This window comes from Trachurus japonicus, chromosome 14, assembly GCF_045865225.1.
Source record: "Trachurus japonicus isolate A0001 chromosome 14, Traja_1.0".
NCBI classification, from domain to species: domain Eukaryota; kingdom Metazoa; phylum Chordata; class Actinopteri; order Carangiformes; family Carangidae; genus Trachurus; species Trachurus japonicus.
Window position 1 is genome coordinate 14,814,526 of NC_140920.1, and position 23,088 is coordinate 14,837,613.

Consider the following 23,088-nt stretch of genomic DNA (forward strand, 5'->3'; position numbering starts at 1 on the left):
TTCATTATATTAATTTTCTTCTGTCATACTGACTTGGTTGCTCCGGTGGTGGTAATCAAAAACTGCATTGCCTCCACAATAATGCCTGTGGATCATGGCCTCACAGGAAGTTTAAAAGGATTCATTTGGGCACATAAATGTTAACTTAGAAGAATCACTTAATGATATGACATTTACAGGAATAAAACATGTGTAATTATCTACCCACCTCAGCACCAGAAATAATGAAGATCAGTTCTCCCGTGTCTGATTGTCAAAATTTCTTTTGTGCTTTTCGCAGGAGGGTCATAGCTACAAGTTAAATAATATCTTCTGAAATGTGGAAAAATATTTCTGTGGTACAAGTCCTCTCATCTAATTCTTATCACAGTGTGTGAGAAGGCAGCAGACACACAAAGTCTTCACCGCCCCACCTGAGGAGGAGCCACAGGCAGAGCTTAATGACACACCTTCTCGTGGCATAAAACCTGATTCATCAACAACCATCAAGAAATATCCTGATTTCTCGTAGCACCTCCACATTTTGGGAACAGAAGTGGAATGTTGAGGGTAATTCGACAACCTGCTGCCCCATCTGTAGCTCACTTTCGCTGTGATCCCCACACAAACTGTATTTTCTCTTTCCTGAGCTGTACATCTGAATACATTTGTCTCAGTCAATGTACTTTTTTTTTTTTTTTTTTTGCACAATGTTTTTGACGGAAGCCAGACTTTACTTTTTCTTTTTTCTTTTTTGTTTTGGTAGTTGGGCTGGATTTATATCTGTGTGGATTAAAAATAAATACTTCTTCAGCAGTTCAGGGCAGCTGAGAGACAGAAAAGCCAAACAGCAAATCCTTCAGTCTTGCATTAGCATTTCCCTCCAGTTGAAACTGTGATTGGGTCCATGTGTCAGAGGCAAGATGGGTGGGTCGACCAGCTGCCACACCCCAGTCTCTCCCATTTCTTCACATGCACAAAAACCCAAGTAAGGAATCTGCACAAAAAAAGAGACAGATATATACGTTATCAAAGAAGAAAACAGGTGAGGAGAGGATGGGGCTGAGAGAAGCTTTGAAACTACTGACCTTTCGAACAACTTGGACAAAGTCCTTGGAGTTTTGGGGGCTTAAGCCTTGTATCTGGCGAGTGCAGGCCTCCAGGGAAGAGGCATGGGCCACAATCAGGACTGTGTTTCCTGTGTGAGAGAAGTATACAGTAGAACCACATTCCACAAATAGCATTAGCTTACTGTTATGTTTATGGACACTCGGCCGTTGATAACATGCAGCATGGGGCATTCAGGCTCTTTAGCACATTTACATAGAGACTGGGAGTACATCCAAAGTAAACATTTTGGCATTAGAAGGCCAGCAAGGTAAGAACAAAGTGTTTATTAAAAAACTGAATCCTTTTTATACAGCTGTGTCACCCTATTAACTTTCAAGGTTTTTGGGTGTGGCTGTGGAATCAGATACACTTTCTTTGTGTAAGGCTAGCCTGTTTTAAGCAGATAGCATTGTTCAGTTTTGATTTTACTCACATACTGTACCCAGGGCACAGTGGCCACCACAGATTAATTTTAAATCAGGAAAACGTCAGTTAACAAGAAGCTTTGAAATGCAATAATCTTGGTTGCACAGCAGATGATGTGGCCAGTGGAAGTTGCCAGTATTTTTTGCAAAGGAAAACTGGTATTAGTAACTCAAAACCTTTGTTGCCAGTTCTACTTTACCGAGGCTCTTGCACTGTGCCAGGATCTCTCGAGTCACTTGGAAGCTCCTGCTGATGTACGTGTCATACGACTCTGACGCCACCAACTTACTTATGGGAATATGAGGTCTAGGAACAAAAGGAGAGATAGAGAGGATTATTGCTAAATTGCAGCATCACAGATAAAAGCATACAGCGTTACTTGCTGTGTATGTACCTGTATGTTGTGTCCACACTCAGGTTAGCAGCAGCCAGGTCAGCTGGGGGGATCCAAGTGGGTAAACATGTGCCTGAAACCCATTTGGTCCATTCAAACAATCCAGGCTCTACTCGAATTTTTGTCTTTCCCTCCTGCTGGAGACCTGAAACCATCAGAGAGGAAAATATCTTGTTCACGTAAAATGTAAGACTTAGTGCAATAGGCTATTTACAAAAAACATATCTAAATAAAAAGAAAAAACCTGTTAAAATCTGCACCAAGGATCAAAAAGCTAACAAAAATTCGAACATCATCAGGCAGCAGTAATCCCTTTAAATGTATATGAACCATAGCAGGCTGAACCTAAACAGTTGCTGTGTAACTCATCTGTGACTGTGGTCAGAGTATTGAGGGTGAGGATGAGGACCTACCCTGCAAAATGTTCTGTGCAGTCTGAACACAGCGAAGGGAAGGAGAGCAGTAAACAAAGTCCAACGTTGTGTGGCTTTCCAAAAGAGCTTCACCTGAAATGGACAAAAAAAACACAGTGTGACTCTATGGTCTATGGCATTTAGATTGTTTGGGAAACATAATCCATACTGTATCTAATGATCCTGCAAAATGAGAATTCTTTAGTGATCTCTGGCAACTGACCGACCAGACGGGCCTGGGTGGAGCCAAACACAGTAATAGGACAATCTTTATCATAGTCCCGGTGGCCTCCACTTCTGGCTGGCAGGCTGGACGGCATGTTGAGATTAGAGCGAATGTATCGACCTGCACAGACACAAATGAGAATCTTACAGAGGAAGAATATACAAAAGTCAAAAGTGTCTGGAGAGAGGCGACATGAAAATGAAAATGAAAATGATGACAATGTGACCGTTTGCTTACCTTTGGAGTCAAAGCACTGGGTGATCCACTGTTTTCCGAACACCACATCCATCCTCTCCCCATGGCGACACACAAACAGTCTCATCCTCGACAGCGAGGACTGAGTAGTTGGCCTAGACATCTGAGATAAAGATTCATTTCAAATAGTGAGGCACTAAACACAAGTGGCACAGCAATAATCTCGAGCTCCCGCTGGTTGCCAAGACTGTAATTACTGTTATCAAACTGTCTTATTGGGATGCACAACATTATTGCTAGAGGCTTGGGATTTTGAGAGAGTTTGTCAAATAATCACCATAGACGACTGGTTCAGTGCATAAAGACTAAACAACAGGGGGGGCTTTCCCTCAGAACTGAGCTGGTATCATGCACAGAAACAAACACTGATGATCGCTATGTTCTTTATCAATTATATTATTTTCACCTCAGCAAGCAGCCTGAGGTTACTTTGTTTTCCCTGCGTGCAATAGGCAATGTCACCTATTGTAAGAACATTATACCTGCATAGGAGGGCAGAGGCCGCTGAGGCCAGGCGCGTCCATGAGACTGTCAAGTAGACTGTCGTTGAGCTGTCCATCAAATAATAACCCACCAACACTGCCAGAGTTGGATGGAGAGGCACAATTGAGGATGGAATGAGATCTGGATGGGACAAGAAGAGAGAAAACAACACAATTTCATACAAATGGCACCATGTATATGATCCAGTTTTATCCATAAGTGGATAAGAGAGTAAAAACAGTATATAGTGTACAACATACATACAAACAGGACGAGTTGGTGAGTGTAAATATCCATAGAGTGACAATTATGAATGGAAGGGGGAAGGGGATTCTATAGTCGTGTGCCAGATGCTGAGAAAGGCCCATGACGGTGAAACATAACCTGCTCAGGGAGTGTAATAACGTGGGCGAAGGAGCCCAGTGGAAGAGCCAGTCCATAGGGAGGCCAAGATGATGATTCATTTTCTTTTCTTTTGCTGCAGTGTTTCCAGTCAGCTAAGAAACATCACCTTGTTTGTGCTTCAACTGTAAATCAATGCACCCTGAATGGATTTGTGTGTTGGAAGTTTGAGATTAAATTGCACAAAAAAAAAGCGACTGTGGTTTTTGATGGGCAGGCAGAAATAACCCGTCTCTGTGTGGTCACAGCAGCTCCCAGTGCAGCTCCTGATGTGTCATGGTGTCTTTTAATACAACAAAAACGCAAGATGACGAACTTGTGTTCATGTCGAGTATTGCGGTTCCATTTGCGTACCCATGGACGACCCAGGTGTCTGACTCATCGGCGCGGCTGACGTAGTTTTCAGGCAGCAGACCAGACAGCCCCGTGCCCAGCGAGGTGCCGTACACCCAGCCCTCGCTGGCTGTGCTCTGCTCCACGGGAGACATGAAGATAAAATCTCCTGTCACCAGCTCCAGCTCGTCGTCGTTCTGAGGCACATACGGGTACATGACTTGCAAAGTCTACAGGGGGCAAAGGGTTACACTACCGTTAGACAGTGGTTATAGGGATTTTTACATTTATTTAATTTAAATGAGCCAATAAGTGCCAGAGTTACCATTGAGGGAAGGAAATACACTTGTTAAGAGAAAGTACTCATTTCAAAGGAAGCAGATTACCTCATGGTTAGCAAATCGGATATCCCGGGAGAAGAGCACAGCCAGCCAATCACAACCTGCTAATGGATCCACATTTTTGGCTAACTTCTCCAGAACTGGAAGGTGACTGGTTTGGAAGTGGTATGCCAAAGTGACATGAAGTTGTTTCTTGTGGGGCTCAACATGAACATCTGGACAGAGGAAACAGAGAAAAAAAAATACCCATCTCAGGTAGATACTGTACAGCACATGCAATTAGTCCACAACTGCACACATGAACCTCTCAAACTAACATCATTCTTGATCAACCATGTGCAGGAAGTGAAATGTACAAGAAAGTGTGTCGTGCATAATGGGATTTTTTACCACAGGGACTCGAACCTGCTTTGGCTGCTGCTTCGGTGGCAAAATCAGCAGCGAAACTCTTCAGGACCTCCGCCACCTGCTCCTCCACAAAGAGGCCGATAAAGGTGGCGGAGGTGTAGAGCTCCAGGGGGAGGGGCAGGGGGATGCGACCCTTCCACTTGGCCACAGTCGTCTGGAGAGCGTCAGCCAGAGCCTCCACCTTCCCATCAGCACACTGAGCACAACAGAGACAGAAGGACAGGAAGCTCAGCATCAGCATTGCAATCAGGAACACCTTACATGAGATACAGACAGTTTACACATGTGGGTACTACATAGACTTAGAGCTCATTTATAGGTGTCCAAGTAAAGTGTAACATAATCCAATTAGACAGCTTCAAAATAAAAGATGTTCAATTCTGATCTACACTGAGATAGGTATTCATTTTACTTTTAATTTTACTACAATTAATAATTGTGTTCAATTGTTAAAAGGTCATTTTTGCCCTCCTCATTCACAAACACACAGGGAGAAGAGTATTAGACACATCAATTTCAAAACCACCACCAAATACAGCCTCAGTAATAAACATATAGTTGAATGAATCTTGACTCTTTAAAAAAATCTTTGTGATAAAGTATTCAGTAGATGTTGAAATATTTGACTGGAGTCACAGGATCATCAAAACGAGCTCAACTCATCATCCCCTGGGAACCATAAATATGTGAGACAAAATATCCAAGGCCAACCATTTAGTTGCTGAGATATTCACTCTGAATAAATGTGATGACAGTACCGACAGCATGTTCCCTAGATACACTAGTGTTGCTAACAAAAAACAAAACAAAATCTCTGTAAAACTATGGAAATTAGAAATTCAGACGGTAAATGTCAACCACAGACAAGCTGCACCAACAAAGAGGAACTAGAGTCACAAGTTGAAACTAACCAACAAGGATTTGAAAGCTATGTTGAGACGATAGGTGGTTAACAAATACAGAAAAGTGTCATGATAATATGAAGCTGCGTTTCCTCATTTATTCTCTGACAGAACAGAACTGTAAACGTGGAGGAACCCATGTGTAATGAACAGGGCCGTTGTACAGGGGAGAAAGGTGATGATAATTCTAGGGGCCCAGCGCCCAGTAGGGCCCACAAAAAAACCCAGTAGTCTAATCTTTGTATGACTGAATTATTCTGCTTATACCCTGACTAATACTCATAGTAATGCTGCATTAGCATCAAAACAAAGTAGGCTAAATAAAAAATGATAATACATACTAAAAAAAAGTGGAAAAGTCAGGGGCCCACTTTAATATTCTTTCAGGGGGCCCAGAATTCCTAGCAACGGCCCTGGTAATGATAATGAATGAAGAGCTTCACTGAGATGACATGGCATGAAACAAGATGTATGGTGCATGAACTTGGCATATAGGGATAGGAACAATATATACTCAAAGTCCCATGAGCACTTGAGACTGACACACACATACAAACACAGACAGAATACATCTTAGTCTGACCATAAAGAACTGGCAGAGGGTGATGTGCGGGAAGATGTTGTGCGCCTTATTCTTGCCACAGGACTGGCGGGACTGCTGCCAGAAGTGCGACAGCTGCTGGAGCAGCGGCCCGCTGGGTCGAAGGTATAACACATACTCTCTGGGCAGAGGGTCGTCCAGGAACGGGTCGTCCACGTGGGAGAAGAGCCTAGAGACAAGAGCCAAGAAGACCGGAGGTGAGGACAGCTTATGTCCAGCAGAGGGCGCTTCTGCTGCTGCAACAGCACGGCCACACAATGAAGCCGGGTCAAAACACGTCAGGTTTAAAAACATCACAAGATTTTTCTAATGACATTTTCACATGAACGTTGATGAGTGTGAGAGGAGAAAAACTGTTGTTCTCACCAGTCACAAGCTGCCTGGACATTTTTGCCTCCTGTCGAAACCAGAGCTTTCAAGCTGCAGATACAAAGAGAAGAGGAGATCAAAGCTGCAGTCACAAAAAAATCAATGGTTTCGCTTCCGGACCGGGTTCATTAGGAGGAGATTGCTGCACTTCCACGTGACAATGAACAAAGAACAATCATCCCAAGAGAGTAGTAAAAAGACAACAAGCTATAATTCATAACAGGAGCTTGTTATTCATACCAGAACTTTATGGAATTGCACTGATACAGATTTGAAACAGCCGCATTGTTTGCAAAAGAAAATATTCAAAGTTTCTACTTCTGATGTCAATTAAGCACAACTGACCAAACAGTAGATCCATATCCTGATATTCAGTGTGTATAGGGTTTAACATGAAGCTGAATCTGGACTTGATTCTGTTCCAAGTGATTCAGTCAATTATTAAGTACTGACTACAGTGTTTAGAGAGGAGAGGGTTTCTCAAGCACCGTCTTGGTTACTAATTCATTTCTGCAGCAGCCAAGATTCACAACATTAGGAGCCCTAAATATGGCAGAAACATTGAGGAAAGTATAATTCATGTCTCGTGTTTTGGTGTCAGAGGCATTAATTAGAAAAATGCAGCCTCCGTGTCCTATGACTTGATTTATTACAGTCCCTTCATAAACTTCTTAAGGCGTCTCTCTGAAACAAGAGAGGGCTGATTACATGATTACTCTTGAGTGCTCAAAATCTAATTAGTGTCTTTTTATAAAACCTCTGGTATCATGGGCCGCCTCTGAAGGGATTCTCTGATTAGAGCAGCTTCTTTGGGTCTGGAGGGGACTAACGCAGAAGTCCTAGACGTGACTGTAATTCTGAAGGTTTACATCTCTGCCCTTCTTTCAGTCAATCAGTGACACACTTATCACTCAACACACAAGGGCTCTCACAGACTTATCGGCAAAGATCTGACACACAATAGCTCAAACTTTCCATTTCCTAAATTAGCGTATGGAGGATTTCGATACACATAGCTGGCAGCTGAGATTATAGACAGATATAAGTAATAAGATAAGGGTGCTGCCACTCACTGCAAAGATTCATATCTCTCACATTTATTTTTGTTGTTGAGCTATAAAAATGGATCTCAGAAATAACTAAAAAAAACAAAAACAATGTTTGGGTAGCTGACTATGAAGTTACAGGAAATGAGAAGCACATTGTCTCCACTGCATTCAACCATTAAACCTCAACTATATCCTTTCAGCTCAAGTTCATGTGTGTGCTATACAAAATTAAGTGTAGCCGAAAGTCAGTGAGAATGAATCGCTCCTTTACTTCATTAGATAACCAAAGACAAAGGCTCCATCTAAAGCGTAGCAGTGCTGTCCCTAAAGACAGCGCCGCTTGTCACTGCTTGTCTAAATGGCCGTTTCTAATGAATAGAAAAGAACAATTTGCAGCTGATATTAAAAGGCAAATGAGCATGAGGAAGTGTGGTTGTCCGTGCCATCGTACAGCCACTGTCTGGCTTAAATTTACAGCGCGATATAGACGTGTTGTCGAGGTTGACAGCGTTCATTGTGCTACTCGAGCGTTCAAATTCAATGAGCCATTTTTAAATGTGTCCCACTGAGAGGGTCCTAGATACAGCAAAGTCCCCGGACCCTGGGGCAGCGTGCCCTGACAGAGCACAGCGGGCAGGGTGGGAACGCCAAAGCCAAAAGCCACAGCATCGTGACAGATGGCTCACACAGATCTATTACCACATGCACAGACAAATGTATGTCGGGCGAACCTCAACCGCACAAGAGACAGAGGCGTAGTCAAAACTTCAATCTGCTGTTCAACTGTTAGATTAAAGACCCGATATTTTACATATTGTCTTTTTGTTTTTTTATTACTATTATTATTCTTTCAGTCTAAAGCGCTACTGCATGTGGAAGGCTTAAGACAGAGAGTCATTTGTTGGCTACGGTCGTATTATTCAGATATTCCACCTGGTGCTGTGTGGAGGAGGAAAAGAAGGGGATTTTCTCTCAGAAGGCATGATGGGATTACAGGCAGATGTGACTGAGACGTCACAAAATCCAATCCGGGCCAGAACATTGGATTGCTTGCTTCTTATCTCGGTGGTATTTTATGAAAGTGAACCCCTGCAACATGAAAATAATAGAAAAGGTCTTACCGCTGTGTCAGCGGGCACGCACACAGAGATGATACTTGAATTCAATCTTACTAGGCTGCTCCATCTTTCTAGAAACCCTGTCTCTTGTTTCATTAATACGGCACCATAGCTCACAAATCATAAATGTGCCTTAAGGGGATTTACAATCTGCACAGTCTATGATACCCTCTGTCCTTAGACAATCTAAAGGCAAAGAAGAAGTGAAGAGAAATGGATATAAATAATAACATGGCATGACATTGCTTGCCATTTTAAGTCAATGATGTGAGACATACTTTTGTGCAGGAGGGTAAAATAACAGCAGTGTCTAAATGCTAAATTGGACCCAGCTCCATGGGTTCAGTCCAACTGTCGGCTGCAGCTCAAAAAAAAAAGAACAGTTAATAACAAAAGGCCATGAAAGGCTGAACTATGGGTACATAGTTGCATCTCTGTAAGTACCTCAGAAGCTGTGGGCTTTTGAGTTTTACATTTTGGTCCTAGGTTTGGGTTTGTTTTGTTTTGTGTGTTCTTCTGCCTGATGAGAAAAGAGACAGTAAGGTTAGAAAGTGCTTTTCTCAGTTTACATCATGGGTGGTAAAACGTCCATCTAAACGTTCAATGTATGTCGAAATAAAGGTCTAAAAAAAATAAAAGAGTATGAAGACATCTGGCCTGGCTTAGTCTGAAGTGACAAACCAGAAGGAAGTCGTAGTACACTGCCAGATGCATCTATGTTCCTGCTCTTTCACAAAGCACCGCATGCACTGTCTTGTTTGTTTTAACCGCACTGACACTGAACATATTCTGATTCAAAAATCTGGACCCTTTGCATAATGCAGCCCCACTGGGCACATTTCCCAGATCCATTACAAACTACTGTATCAATAATAATAACACTATACCTGTGTGTGTGTGTGTGTGTGTGTGTGTGTGTGTGTGTGTGTGTGTGTGTGTGTGTGTGTGTGTGTGTGTGGTGGTTACAACAGACAATAAGGAGTGAAGTCAGTGAAGTCAGACAGTCTGCACAATCAAAAACCTCAGCACATTTCAACCGTTTTTTTGACACGTGACACAGTTTGGTGACAGGTCTGCTGCTGAGCCTCCTGAGAATGCCACAACCGAAACTATTCTTCACTGTTGATGGTGCTTTGGATTATTTTTGTCAATATAGAGGTGTATATAGTGTGGTGGTTAAATGTCAGAAACTTGTAAAAAAAAAAAAAATAAATAAAGAAAAGAAAAAACCTCCTACAAAGATTTATCCCAGGAATCAATACTGTTTTACAACACAGAAAATAGTCTGTTAAACTATTTACTCTACCAACAACAATAATCCTCTGACATGGCAAACAGTATAAAATGTAGTTTTAAATATCAGACAGACTGGTTTTTAATTCCTTACTTCTTCAGTGGTCTTGTCTAGTTGGTACTCTGGGAAATTAGTTCAACCCCCCCCCCACAACTTCAATGTCCCTGCTGGGCTTTATAACGCATGGTTGACCTTGACTGTGTTGACTGTATGCGCCTACTACTACATCAGATGCGCTGTCAATACTGTCCTCTCCATGCTGGATGTAAAGAGTAAAACGTTTCAATCATAGGCTACAGTTCTAATTCTACCTTGTTTCCATTTCCCTGAGCAAAAGAAAGTGGGACGGCGACAATCACCAGCACCACAGAGAGCAGCAGAGGTGCAGAGGGAGCGGGCCAAACAGATCCTGGAGAGGGAGGCAGAGGGAGCGGCCAGGTGACAGGAGATGGAGCAACGCTTCTCCCTAATGGGCCAGAAAGTTGATGCTTTGACCGGGAAAGATACCCCATCCTGCACTAAGGCTCTGGCAAACCAGCCGTTTGATCCTGTTAGATTTTTTTTAAAGAACAAATCAATATTTTTGTGACCAAAGGTTTCGTCTTGCTGAACTGAATATCCCCTTCTTCGTCGTTTCTGTTCCGTCTGATCTGAACGTAGATGAAGCAGCCATGGACAAACTGTCCTCAATAACTGCATCTAACCCCGAGGCCTCTCCTTTGCTCTTAGCAAGAACTGAGAAAGTTATTTATAAACTGCATTTCCTGTTCACAGCTCGAGGAAGATAAAAAAGATTAGAGAGTGTAAGGGAGAGAAGTCACTGTGGATTAGGTATGGGCTTCGAACCAACACCACTGTTTGCATAATTGACAGTGACCATTATTAGATGACGGCTTTTACTTCATTTTCACATGCACCAATGCTGCAGGCGATATTGGAAACAGCTTTTCATTTCACCCACATATGGTAACTGCGTTCAGTTCCTATTTCCACATTTAGCTGCACTACGAATAAAATGTGCTGGCTGCCTGTTGCACATTTAAACAGCGGTGTTTTTGGGTCTTCATTTATGTAAACATTATTTGGACTGTTTGTTATAGCTGACCTTTTTGCTAGACTTGGATATTTTCCAGGTTTCAGGGAAAGTTATCGCCTTACATCAGGCAATCTGCACACTTCTCAAAGTATCGCCTGAGTGAGAACATTTGGGATTCCTCTGAACATCGTGTTGCAAGTAATTGGGAATACGCCTACACAAATGTCATGATTTTCATGGCTAAATATTAGCCAAGAAAGAATGAGGAAATCACAAATTAAAGCCAAAAGTAACTTGTGGGAATGAAGTGAATTAAACAATGTCACCCTGTCTCTGCAGTGCACACAAGCACAAATGTGTACACATGCTAACGCTCTCAGCTACATGCTCCCAAGGGCCCCTCCCTGACTCAGCTCTAAGGGCGAATCAACATTTCCTGTTTACAGGCCGGTGGCGAACACACATCACTAACCACTTATCGCACTAACAGCGCTGAGAGCCCTGCTGCTGCCCAACACCAGACTGCACCCTAAGGAGAGCCCCGTCAGCAGAGGAAATGTACTTTCCTACGTCCAGCCCGGCCGACTACACTCGGGCTCGGGCCTGGTCATGAGCTCACGCCGAGTCAAGCGGCAGACGTTTTGGCGTCTTCGTCAACTGTTTCACCTCCTGACTAGCGAGAAAAAACAAAAATGAAAAAATTGAATCCAGCTTTGCTTACACTTTCTCAGTCTGTTCACAATAGATCTGTTCAGCATGTGTGGAAGGACACAGAATCGGAGCAAACTAGAAACAAACCGATTCAGTGGAGGAAGAAATATTCGGATCACAAACAAACTAATTGATTAAGTCAGCAGGGGACCAACAAACACCTATAGAAATGACTGTTTTAGTCAGTGGAGACTTAAAGCTTCGAATGAGGGTCGTTTCTTGTTAAACAAACAGGATATTACTCTTTAACTAAATGGTGTCTCTCTATAGGACTTCTATCCATCATGTTGTCAGACACTTCCAATGTGAACATGGCAGTGGCCACTCTTTCTCAGCAGGCGACTGAATGCAAAGGTTTTTGTTCTTATTAAATAAATATCCCCACAAATTTGGGAGATAATACTTATAGGCTTACTTTGTTGTTTTACCAACAGTTGGATGTACAGTAAAGGTTGATGATATTTTGTCTAACAGCTGGGAGTTAATCTTAGCTTAGGTTAGCTGAGACTCACACACGCACCAGACATCATCTCTCACCTCTGAAACTCACAAATTAAAATACTGTTTTGTTTTACTGGGAACAAGTTGAAATGTAAAAACGACAAGCTTTAGTTTTACAGAGACTCTCTGGTACAGTTTCTATTCTGAGCCACATTTAGGCGAGTAAGTCATACTGTAGGTTTCAACATTTCTGTTTGTGTGTGTTGGATTTAAGAGAAACAGCCTGTTAATTACACACATTAGAGGTGTTGTTGTGTGTATACTATCATCACTGGACAGAGCCAGGCTAGCTGAGTCTCCTGTCTCTGCTCTAAGCTAAGCTAACATGATGTTAGCAGTAGCTTCATATCTACTGCACAGAAGTGAGAGTGGCATCAATTCACACATCTAACACTGAGGAAGAAGGGGAATAATAAATGTGTAACATGCACTGCCTGGGGTGACTGGCGATAACAACATTTTGTCAGGGGTTAGCAAAGCGCTAATGAGGCCAGCTCTTGGTACTGTACACCCATAGAGCTCGTCTTTGAAGCTGACAAGGCAACGTTTCATTACCACATCTGTAACAAAGGCGGCTGTGTGCAGGCGGTGTCTGGAACTGCGTCTCTAACTTTCACTTCATTATTTCCAGAGAAGAGGGTGAGATGTTCACAAGGTCCAACCCCAGCAAGTCACAGACTGACACCTTTAAATGAACTGTGTGTGCTGAGGAGATGCTCAGCTCACTATACATTATTAATCATTTCCACTAGAGCATTGGGTTCATCAAGCTTATCAATTTAAACAAATGATCAACAATGCTTCCTGTCAAAAGTAAAATGTGGAGTGCTGTTTTAAAATGGGGTATTTTTAGAGCTGCCTGACGTCAGTGAAACAAGTCAAAGTGCACAAAGCAAATATTTTACTGAGAATACAAGAGGCACAGTGCCAAGACTGTGATGCATCACACTGCACTCCTCAAAGTCCCAGGATGTGTCATAGCAGGCAAACTGCACGAGTCTGAGAGCTGCAGCCATGGTTGGTAATAGGCATCTTAAAAGGAGAAAATCATTTAATACCTAACAAGTTTTCAGTATTTACATTAAATGTCTATAATCTGTGATTGTAGTATCTTATCCTCTCTCTAATGAGGAAAGAAGCTGATCAAACGTTTTCCTTTAATGGACGCAAGTGTGATGTGAATCTCCTGTTGCAGCAGCCCTAAAACTACTGTCTCAACAAAGCAGCTCAGTAAAGGTCACAAACCACTTCCGGAAATGGGCGACTTCCTCTTGGTCGTCTTGAATATAAGCTCATAGTTCGTTCTTGCAAGCTGCAAACACAGCCACAAAAGTGTCACATGTACGCGTACGTTAGGCTACATGTCGTGAGTACCAGGATAATAAAACGGAGCCCTCACATGAACTGAAGTACGGTTTTTACAGTTTGCTGTTGGTTTAGACAGAAGTTATTAAACTAATGTAAGTGAAGAGAACTGTGTTACATAGTGCGCACGCACACTGACTTCCTGTTGAGGTCACAAAAGGCTTCACACTGTGAATGACAGCCTGAGACGAAAACATGGGTTTAGCGCTCAGAGGCTGATCTAAGCTAGACGTGCAACAGCTCAGTAACCACAGCAGCTTTGAGTTTTTGCTCAAGAAGCACCAGAAATGTCAGCACCCATCAACAATTTCATCTGAAACAAAGGAGCAAAGTAAAGGATGCTGCACCATTTAAAAAATATATAATTTCAATGAAGCATTATGAGGCGAATCTGACCCAGAAGCCTCTATCATGGGATTAGTTTAGTGCTGGCACAGTTTGTTGGTGAATTAATTACTTTATTGATGGAGGTTAAAATCCACTAAAAAGGTTTGCTTGTCAAAAAATTATAAACTTTCAGCTCCTTATCGGAAAAAGTTCTGCTCAAAGTCTGGTGGTCGAAACTTCCAAACACCCGCTGTCACTGTAAGAACATCTGTGATTGGTTTAAAACATCACATTATGGGAAACTTCACCTCCTCTGCGTCAATCTCACTATCGCACAGGTGCATCGTGTTAGTACCAGACTGAGTCAAACAGTTTTACCATCTTACATTTTCCTCCTCACTCTGTCTCCATCACTGCTTTTGTCCTTCTGGCTCATTTTGGTCATCAACTTTCTGCTTCCATTGCTCACAGCTGCCACATAACGGCTTAATGGAAAAACAAAGCAGCAGCAGATAACGATAAAGAAATCTGTATGATCGACATTATGCTAAACTGTGCTTCTATTTCAGTAAAAACAAATTTTTGCTCAGCTGCTGTGAGGCAGGGTCGTGCTTCACGCATGGCCGACACAGCGGAGTCACTATGTCGACTGTTAAGTTTTTCATGTAGCACGGGGACTATTCAAGGTGTGTTTCCATTCCTAAGGTGCGTAATTCCAGTATGCCTAGTTGTCTAGGCTATAAAGCACAACAGGAATGCACAAATGCGCACACACAACCATCGTGTTTGTTTCTGTAAGAAGCACACACAAGGCTTCCTCTAGTACATCATGCACTGATGCCCATATACAGTGCTTCACACGATATGTTTTGTACACATGAGAGATATAGATAGATAGCTTTACTTTCTTTTTAGATGGAGGGAAGTAGCTACGACAAAAAGTTAATACTTAACCCTCTTCACAGGAATATAAGGAAGTGCCATTTACACAAGTACAATTTAAATAATGCCAGAGATTGTATGATTAACGCCCGAAAGGAGAAAATAGGTTTCTGTTTTCCCCCCTCATTGTGTTTGTTTATCATTAAATAAGAAGAAAGGCACCACAAGCACAGATAAAAGCCAACAGTGCCTGGCTTTTGCAGGAAATGACATTATAGTGGGTCTGGTGTTTATCTCACAACAGGAGCTGGACCAGTAACCACTAACCTTGAAAGATGGTGCTGGATATTTTCAGGACACACTGGTGATGTCCTCAGTGTTTGATCCTGGTTAAGAATTTACCAGACACCCAAATGTTTGATTGTTGGTGAATAACAAACCACAAACCATGTGCATTCTCACTCAGAAACTAGTTGAGGAGAGACAACCTGATCGAACACTGTGTCTCCACACCTGCGCTTAGACTAGCAGGCAGGATCAGGACAGGCAGAGAGAGATCACCGTCCATCCAGCTCCTCTCTGACCACACTAGTCAATTCCTGAATGACTAAGCAGAAAATCCCCCAATTAAAACAGAGGGCCGGCTTGGTGTGTGTGTGTGTGTTTGTGTGTGAGCATGTGTGTGTACATGATTCATGCTCCCTACTGACTAGGGAAAAAAACCCTCCAACACAATGAAAGCCTTGTTCCCTGAAGCTATGACTGATAGCTGATTTTCCTATTATTCCTTCTTCCTCTCCCACCAACATCCAGGGAAAGGCCTGACAGCAAAGCATGCAAACCTTGTTTTGATATTTTACCGCAATGTGACTGGGTTGAAATGTGATCTGTGCAGACGTTGTAGCTCCCAGACCAAAAACGTCCGACCATCAAAACCTTGTCAAACTATAAGCTGGCACCTGACGTCTGGTTACTGTCAAACTCTCCTTTACGCCAATCAGTCACTCTCTGGTTGATCAGAATTTTTGCCATTTCCAGATTTTGTTTTATTGAGCCAAAGTTTTTTTGCCCAGCTTTTTATAGGTTTACACAAAATGAAAGCTCTGCAACTATTTTGTTCTGACAACCATGCTCTCACTATGGGTGCACTTCTATTAACCTGCTAAATGCACAATTTGAAATTGCAATCTTAAAAAAAAAAAAAATTAAATTTAAAATTGAAGAAACTATTAAATATTGCAAAGGAAAATGCATATGCAGTGGTTTTCACATCACACATTCAATAAACACCCACCTCACCTCATGTCCCTCAGGACGCAGATACAGGGCGATGAGGTGCAAAATGTGTAGCAAATGCCTCATAGCGACCCTGAACAAAAGGCCTCAATTTACAGGGCAGTGTGGACTCTTTTTTTGGATTGTTAAATGTGTTCACATACAGTGTGTGTCTATATGTTGTATTATGTGTGTTTGCCCCAATGTTACCTTCTTGCTCTGTCCTCATGGTGGAATGAAGAGGTTCTGTGAATATGAATTTACCTAAAAGGGATAATAAAGTCTGAAGTCTATATCACAAAAGTGATATGAAAAATGAATCGCCCTCCTTTTAACTCTGTTTTGGTCTCCACCCGGTCCCGAAGCTCTTTAAAGCTCTGAATACTCAATCATGCTCACCAGATAGTTTCTAACTGAGTCTGTCTGCTGTTTGGTGCTGCAGGTAACAGACAGTGGGATGATCTGAGCATTTTTGGCAACAAACAGCTGCGTGTTCCTGCAGGAAACAGGGACGATGGAGATGGTGTATCAGTGTATTCAGGAATTAAGTCTGAACATGTGTTAGTTTGCAAACTGCCCGTTCTGAAATCGTCAAAGAAATACCAGGTAGAAGTGAAGAGAATAGAGGGAAGTTGTTGATGTAACCAGGGCTGGGCCGGCCGTGCCCGCAACTGTGTTATTGCTTATCGGACCAGCCACAGCAGTCAACTAACTAGTAGTCCTGCTACTTCTGTTTTAGATGGAAGAGTGAGTGTCACTTTGTGGTGTTCACACCTTTTGTGGTGTGACTGTTGGCCACACCATAAAAGGTGTGAACAGTAAAACTAACATTTCTATGCTGAAAACAGCTGCAATTATGAAATGAAAAGCCTTTATCAACCTATTCTAGTATCCCAGTATTATGTTATCAAGAAATTATTCTTTTTGGTGCTGATACCGAAACACACAATGGCAGCGAGTCCTTCACATACTGATATTTAGTTTTAAGTATCAGCTAATAAAAAGTCTCCAAACTTACACAACAAACCCAGAGTGATGGAGTGATGAGCACAACCATCTACAGTCTCACCTCTGTTGATTTCAGACTATTCATGATTTCCATTTTGCGTTACATAACTGATATCAGACCAGACAGGCTTGAAGGTAATGGTGCTAAATTATTCTGCTTCATTATAATTTTATAGCCTCGATCAAATCAAAGTGTATTAGTCTGTCATCAATAATAGATGTGAGTCTGCAAATATAACCAAATCCGGTGGCTCGTTTTGTCTGCAGCGGTTCATTAGGCAGGAGGAGAGAGAGCTGCAGTCGAGCACGATGAAAGCCTGCGTGACCTTAGCCAGTTTTTGGGGAGGATAAAAAGGCTTAATTTTGGAGATACTGTATCTGTCTTGTCGAAAAGAAAAATGACTGCTCAACACTTTTGGCCTACTTAGCAACACTCAGATAGCTGTCAACACTCGTCGATACATCTCAGTCCCTTGTTTTACCGAGGGAGACGGTTTGAAATCCTACAACTCTGATGCTGAAACAAGTAATGGATCTGGGAGTTAATCACGGCGCTGGCAGATTATCGCTGCCGTGGACAAAAGTGAACTTTTTCACATTTCTTTTGTTACACGGGGACACATTTCCGAGGCAAGCTGCAGATAGAGAAAGGCTTTTGTGTGAAATGAGGCTGTTCAAATCATTGAGCTTAATATATAATGTGGGAGTCACTGACAACAGGAACAATGAGAGGGGACATCATGATTATAGATTATGTGATTCGTTTGTGCAATCAGAGAAGGCTGAAGTGTAAAAACTGAGCCATGAAGAACTTAAATTAGAATATAATTCATATTCAGCGACTATGGCCGGTGTTGGTGGTGTTAAAGAGTAACTGGTTACTCTTGTATTTTTACTTTAAGAAGATATAAACGCTAATACACCTTCCCTTGTTAACAGGGTAAGTTACAAGGAGTACAAGAAGCAGTTATAATAGCATTATAAAGCATAGCCTACATCTCAACATCAGTACTGCCTTCTGCATTTTTCTAGTTTCTTCCGTTAATTATTGAGACTTTACCAAACCACTAGACCCATCTAAACCCAAATGCTGCTCGATGTTGAAATGTTGTTTGAGGCCACGAGCACTTGCACTGAGCAGACAACACACTGCCAGGATAACTGTCATTTTTGAGTGTAATCACGTAGTCTGCAGGCGACAATCACAAGCCAATACTACTTGTTTCCTGGAAACCTCTTCACTTGGGGAGAAGTGTTGTCGTTCCACTGTTAAACACAGAATCGTGTTTTCAGAGAAAACCAAGAGGAGCTGTTGTAATGTTGTCTTGATTCAGACAACGTTACAGCATAAGGACAAATATAGACTGAAGCTGTGGCGCAATCAATTAGTCAATTGACAGAAAATGATCTCAGCAATATCCTAAAATAAAAATAAATTTTGTTGATGTCAGGGGTGCAAACTCATCAGGGGTAAAAAAGGTGACAAGATACCGACCCCCTAGGGGGGTCCGGGGGCATGCTCCCCCGGGGAAATTTTTTTTAAAACCAACTTTAAAGGTGAATTTACAGTCAATTTTAGCATGAGACTAGGGTCCAGATTTACTCAGGTTTGCACAGCTTTTGCTCCTGTTAAACCTGCACAATCTGTCTCTGTTTGGTTTTGAAATATGTGAAGGGGGTCTTCAGCCTATGCAGGTTTAGCATGAGCAAAAGCTGTGCAAAACTTAGAGAATCTGTCCCTTGATGTCCATCAGATGAACCTTGCAAACCTTGCCTTCAAACTAAATAAAATTTAATACAGACTGATTGGTTCATTGTGAAACATTTATTTATTGATGTAAATGTGTTTTCTGTACGTAGGCTATGCTCCGAGGTAGCGCTGCTCTTTCTGTCCAATAACACACATGAAGCTTAAAAATGCCATAGGCTACGTAAAACATATTAAGCGGCAATATGTATTTAAAAGATGTTCAAGTAAACGGTTCGGTTCACGGTTTTGTGGTCATGGTTTTCGGTTCGGTTCGGTTTGGTATACTTTGATCGTTGGGAAAATCAATCATGTCTTGTATATTCAGGTTAAAACTGAAAGAATGAGGCAGTCTGACATCTGATACATTATTGTGACAGTCTGAGGTTAAAAGTCGGTGAGATTCTGGCGGCAAGAGGAGACATCGATAGTTCCAACATGTTTTAATTTATTGGGCAAATAAAGTTATCTAAAATGCTAAGAACAATTAGATATTCACTGAAATATATAATTGTGGTTCTTACAAAAAATGTATCTTATAAAATATAAAAGCTAAAAGGTCTCTTAAAGCTCTGCCCCTTTAATTAGTGCATACTAAATAATTTAACTTTAGCCTACTACTTTTACAACCACATTATTTACCAGCAACATAAAGTGAAACAGAGGCAGGAGTCCTGCCACAGTCAGTCAACCTGCTCCTCCTCTTGCTGCTCCTCCTGCTGCTGCTGCTGCTCAGGTCACTGGAGCTAGTCTCGCTCGCCAGACCTTCCTCCAGAGAAGGAGACACTGGAGCTAATAAAGCTAAACGCGCTAGTCGCTAATTGGCCGCGATCGCGATCATCACACACACGCGGTCCCATACAGCACCTATACAACGCTGCTGGAGCATCTTCTAGCTCCGACTCTTTCACTCGCCATGCTCAAAAAGTCGCGTTAGTTAGTCTGTATTAAAAGTGAAGCTTCAGGTGTGTATTGCTGGACAGAAGAGGAGCGCTGCCACCACTCGCTGTCATCCAGGTAAGGTGCATGCACCTTAAAGAGACAGGTGCATTGGCTCGGCTCGGCTCGGCTCGCCTCGCCTCGCCGGACCCCCCCCACCCCCCCCCTCTCAATTTTTTTTTTTATTGCGGATTTACACGAATCACACAAATGACCAATTTGGGATCCAAAACGGCGAATTTCGCCGAAAGGTGACAAGTTTGCACCCCTGTGATGTAAATGAATTACTTCCTTGTTTTCTACTGTTGTTCAGACAAATACATCTGAGTCAAAATGTGACTTTTCTGACGTTTCATCGACAAAATGATTTATTGTAAAAAAGAAAAAAGAAAAAGAAAGAAGGAAAATTACCATTACATTAGTCAGTTATGAAAACAATAATTGTGTGCAGACAAGTACAGATTTGAGGTATTTGTGCTTCATTTGAACATTTTCAGTACTTCATACACTGCACTTCAGCAGCTAGGCTACCAGGAACTATCAGGGCCTTAGGAGTCAATCATAGGCATAAAAATACATTACATTGTTATAAAGTAAAGTTAAGTACTCAGCCTTGTAAAGTACTGAAATTATCTCCACCTGCACCATCAACAAAATGCTTCTTACAAGTTTTTACATTCTGTAATGTCCTGTGCAAAATAGAACTATAACCCTGACAGGAGCCGCTCTATGTAGCCTACTGTTACTTTTTTCAGTTTTCCTGCTTTTATGATGTGTGTGATTTTAAGTATGTATGCCACCACTGTGATGGGCAGTTGCAATTTCATTGTATTTTAATGCAGTGACAATAAAGGCCTTAAAGGCCTCTTATCTTATCTCGTTTATATGATGCTATCATATAAACAAAACAGCAGCACCAACCATGCACATTTCCACATACAAATAATTATGTTCATAGGGAAGTGGCTATTATATGACATTAACTCTTATTAATTGAACATGTCATATGGTTCTGGATGCAAGAGCGAGGTCGTAGCCAACTATGACATGACCCCATAGGTCATCTGTTGACACAGCACAGCTCTGGGCTGCAGAGGCTTCACATCAGCTGCTGATTTAATTCAGAGAGGAAACTTTGGCTTTGAGTGTGGATTTAATAGATGCTGCTGGAAATCCTGATTCAGCCCAGTTATAACGGTGTGTGTGCGCATGTGTGTGTGTGTCTCTGTGTGTGTGTGTGTGTGTGTGTGTGTGTGTGTGTGTGTGTGTGTGTGTGTGTCTTGGGACAGTGCAGCTGTGTAGCTACTACTCACGCCCTGGTCTTGGGGAAGCCCATGGACAGCAGCACGTCCAGAGTGGACCCATGTTTGACGGTGCTCGGCCGGCTCTGGCGCTGCCTCCGCGGGGTCACTTTGGCATACAGTTCCTCTTTAGCTGCCATAATAACTCACTGCTCCATCGGTATGTCCGGTCCCAGACTCCTCTAGTATACTGTTTACAAAATAAAAAAAAATAAAAAAAATAAAAAGGCAGGGAAGAAATCGGCAGACTCTCTAGACCTGGGAGACTTGTGAGAAGCGGAAGCGCGTAGAAAACACCAGAGCCTGCTGCTGCGAAGAAGGAGAAACGAGCATTTGGAGAGGTCTGATGAGAAATGCCCCGGGCTGGGTCGAGCTGCCTCCTGATGGCTCGCACATGAAGGGGTCAGCCATGGGAAGTCACTCCTGCTCTCTCAGCCGTGCCCCCCGCTTCGCAGTCCCCGACCGAGGTGAGCATGTCTGGTTCCTGCTCGCCGCTCGCATCCGGTCGGCTGAATGAAAAATCAAGATGCGCCTCGCTTCTGCTCGAGCTTCCTCTCCACACGATGTCTTATTTATGAATGGATCCTGGCTGAGTGAGCGGAGCCGCAGCCTGTTAAAGGTTGAAGCTTCAACTGCGCGGCCCCTTCTGTTAAAGGGACAGTGTGCTAATAGTGAGGAGGAGGAGGGGGGGACAGGACAGGGGCAGGAAATCAGTTTCTTGTTTCCACATGCACGCTCGTCTGGGTCCTGATGATGATGACGCCCTGCCTGGACGCAGAAATGAACCAGATGAGTTGAGGCGGTGTGTGATGTTTGTTAACGTGTCGATGTGTGGGGCTGGATCATAATACATCCATGGGCTGGATAGTGGAAAAAGTTGGTCACACTTCCTGTCTACGAAAGTGGGTGTCGACACTCCACGCATGCGCAGTACACACAGCACGCCATCATCAGTTGCCATGGCAATTACAGATGCAAAAAGGCAACTAATAATTATAAATGATAAAAGATTATTATTAGTAGTAATGTTATATTATTATTGCTGCTTTTAGATATATTTAACTATAACTAATCATAGCTCATCTTGTTAATGTTGACTGCATAATGCTAAATAATCTACCTTTTAACCAAATGTTTTTGATTTATACACTTGCATAAATCATATAATAGGCCTATCACATGCATGCATTTTATTTTGAAACCTGCCTAAATGGACCTGTAGAACTTCACTTTACTTGTGTATCATCAAGGAAACTGATTGACTGTATGATGGACATTATTGACTGTGCTGCACTCTCACACAGATTGGTCACGGTTAATGATATTGTAATAAAAAACATAAAACGTGGTGCTGCCATAAGTCGTGATAAGGAAAATCTAGGTGATGTATTTCACTTTGAGCGGGCTGACTATGGTATGCACATCTGTTTGCCTAACGCATTTTATTGGATCATTACTGTCAGAGTGGTTTATGGTTTTACTATGTTTGTCAGTATTCAATGATGCAGCAAAAGAGTACAATGTTCGAAACAGACAGCTAATGAGGCGGTTCACTGGAGTGGTCAATACTTTCTCTTAGATCCAGTCAGTAGTCTCTGTCATTCCCCAAAACGACCTCTACTAAGAAGAAAAACAGGTAGTAGCCTACTAAGTCGAGCGGGTCCAATGAGGCTGAACTGTGTTGATGCAAAGCTGAATAACAAACTTTTTGACAGACAAGACAAGACTTAATTTAACAACAAACATTTTATTAACCAATATGTAGTTACAATCATAAGCTGATACATCAGCTCTAAAATCTCTGCAAAGTTCAGGGAATTTATACAACAATATTGTAACTTGTAGATGAAAGAAACTCATGATATGCACTCATGTGAGACCTTTTCAAAACAC

At 42.2% G+C, this 23,088-nt stretch overlaps 2 protein-coding genes across 3 annotated transcripts in view; one reads left to right on the forward strand and one right to left on the reverse strand.

Moving 5' to 3' along the window:
• Positions 1 to 23,088, forward strand: part of LOC146974478 (leucine-rich repeat neuronal protein 4) — a 236,219-nt gene that overhangs the window by 105,991 nt on the left and 107,140 nt on the right. The window lies entirely within an intron of this gene.
• ubash3ba (ubiquitin associated and SH3 domain containing Ba) lies at positions 712 to 21,781 on the reverse strand. 2 transcript variants are annotated; one of them, XM_085797890.1, is made up of 14 exons: positions 21,208 to 21,781; positions 6,640 to 6,693; positions 6,256 to 6,442; positions 4,768 to 4,966; positions 4,408 to 4,577; positions 4,043 to 4,251; positions 3,286 to 3,427; positions 2,786 to 2,906; positions 2,546 to 2,668; positions 2,323 to 2,415; positions 1,910 to 2,054; positions 1,715 to 1,821; positions 1,068 to 1,177; positions 712 to 976 (listed from the first exon to the last, which is right to left on the reverse strand). In XM_085797890.1, the coding sequence occupies exons 1-14, from the start codon at positions 21,333 to 21,335 to the stop codon at positions 839 to 841; spliced, it is 1,926 nt and encodes a 641-aa protein (XP_085654016.1). In that variant the 5' UTR covers positions 21,336 to 21,781; the 3' UTR covers positions 712 to 838. The 2 variants fall into 2 exon arrangements, with proteins under 2 accessions (XP_085654016.1, XP_085654015.1); XM_085797889.1 differs by having other exon boundaries at positions 4,753 to 4,966.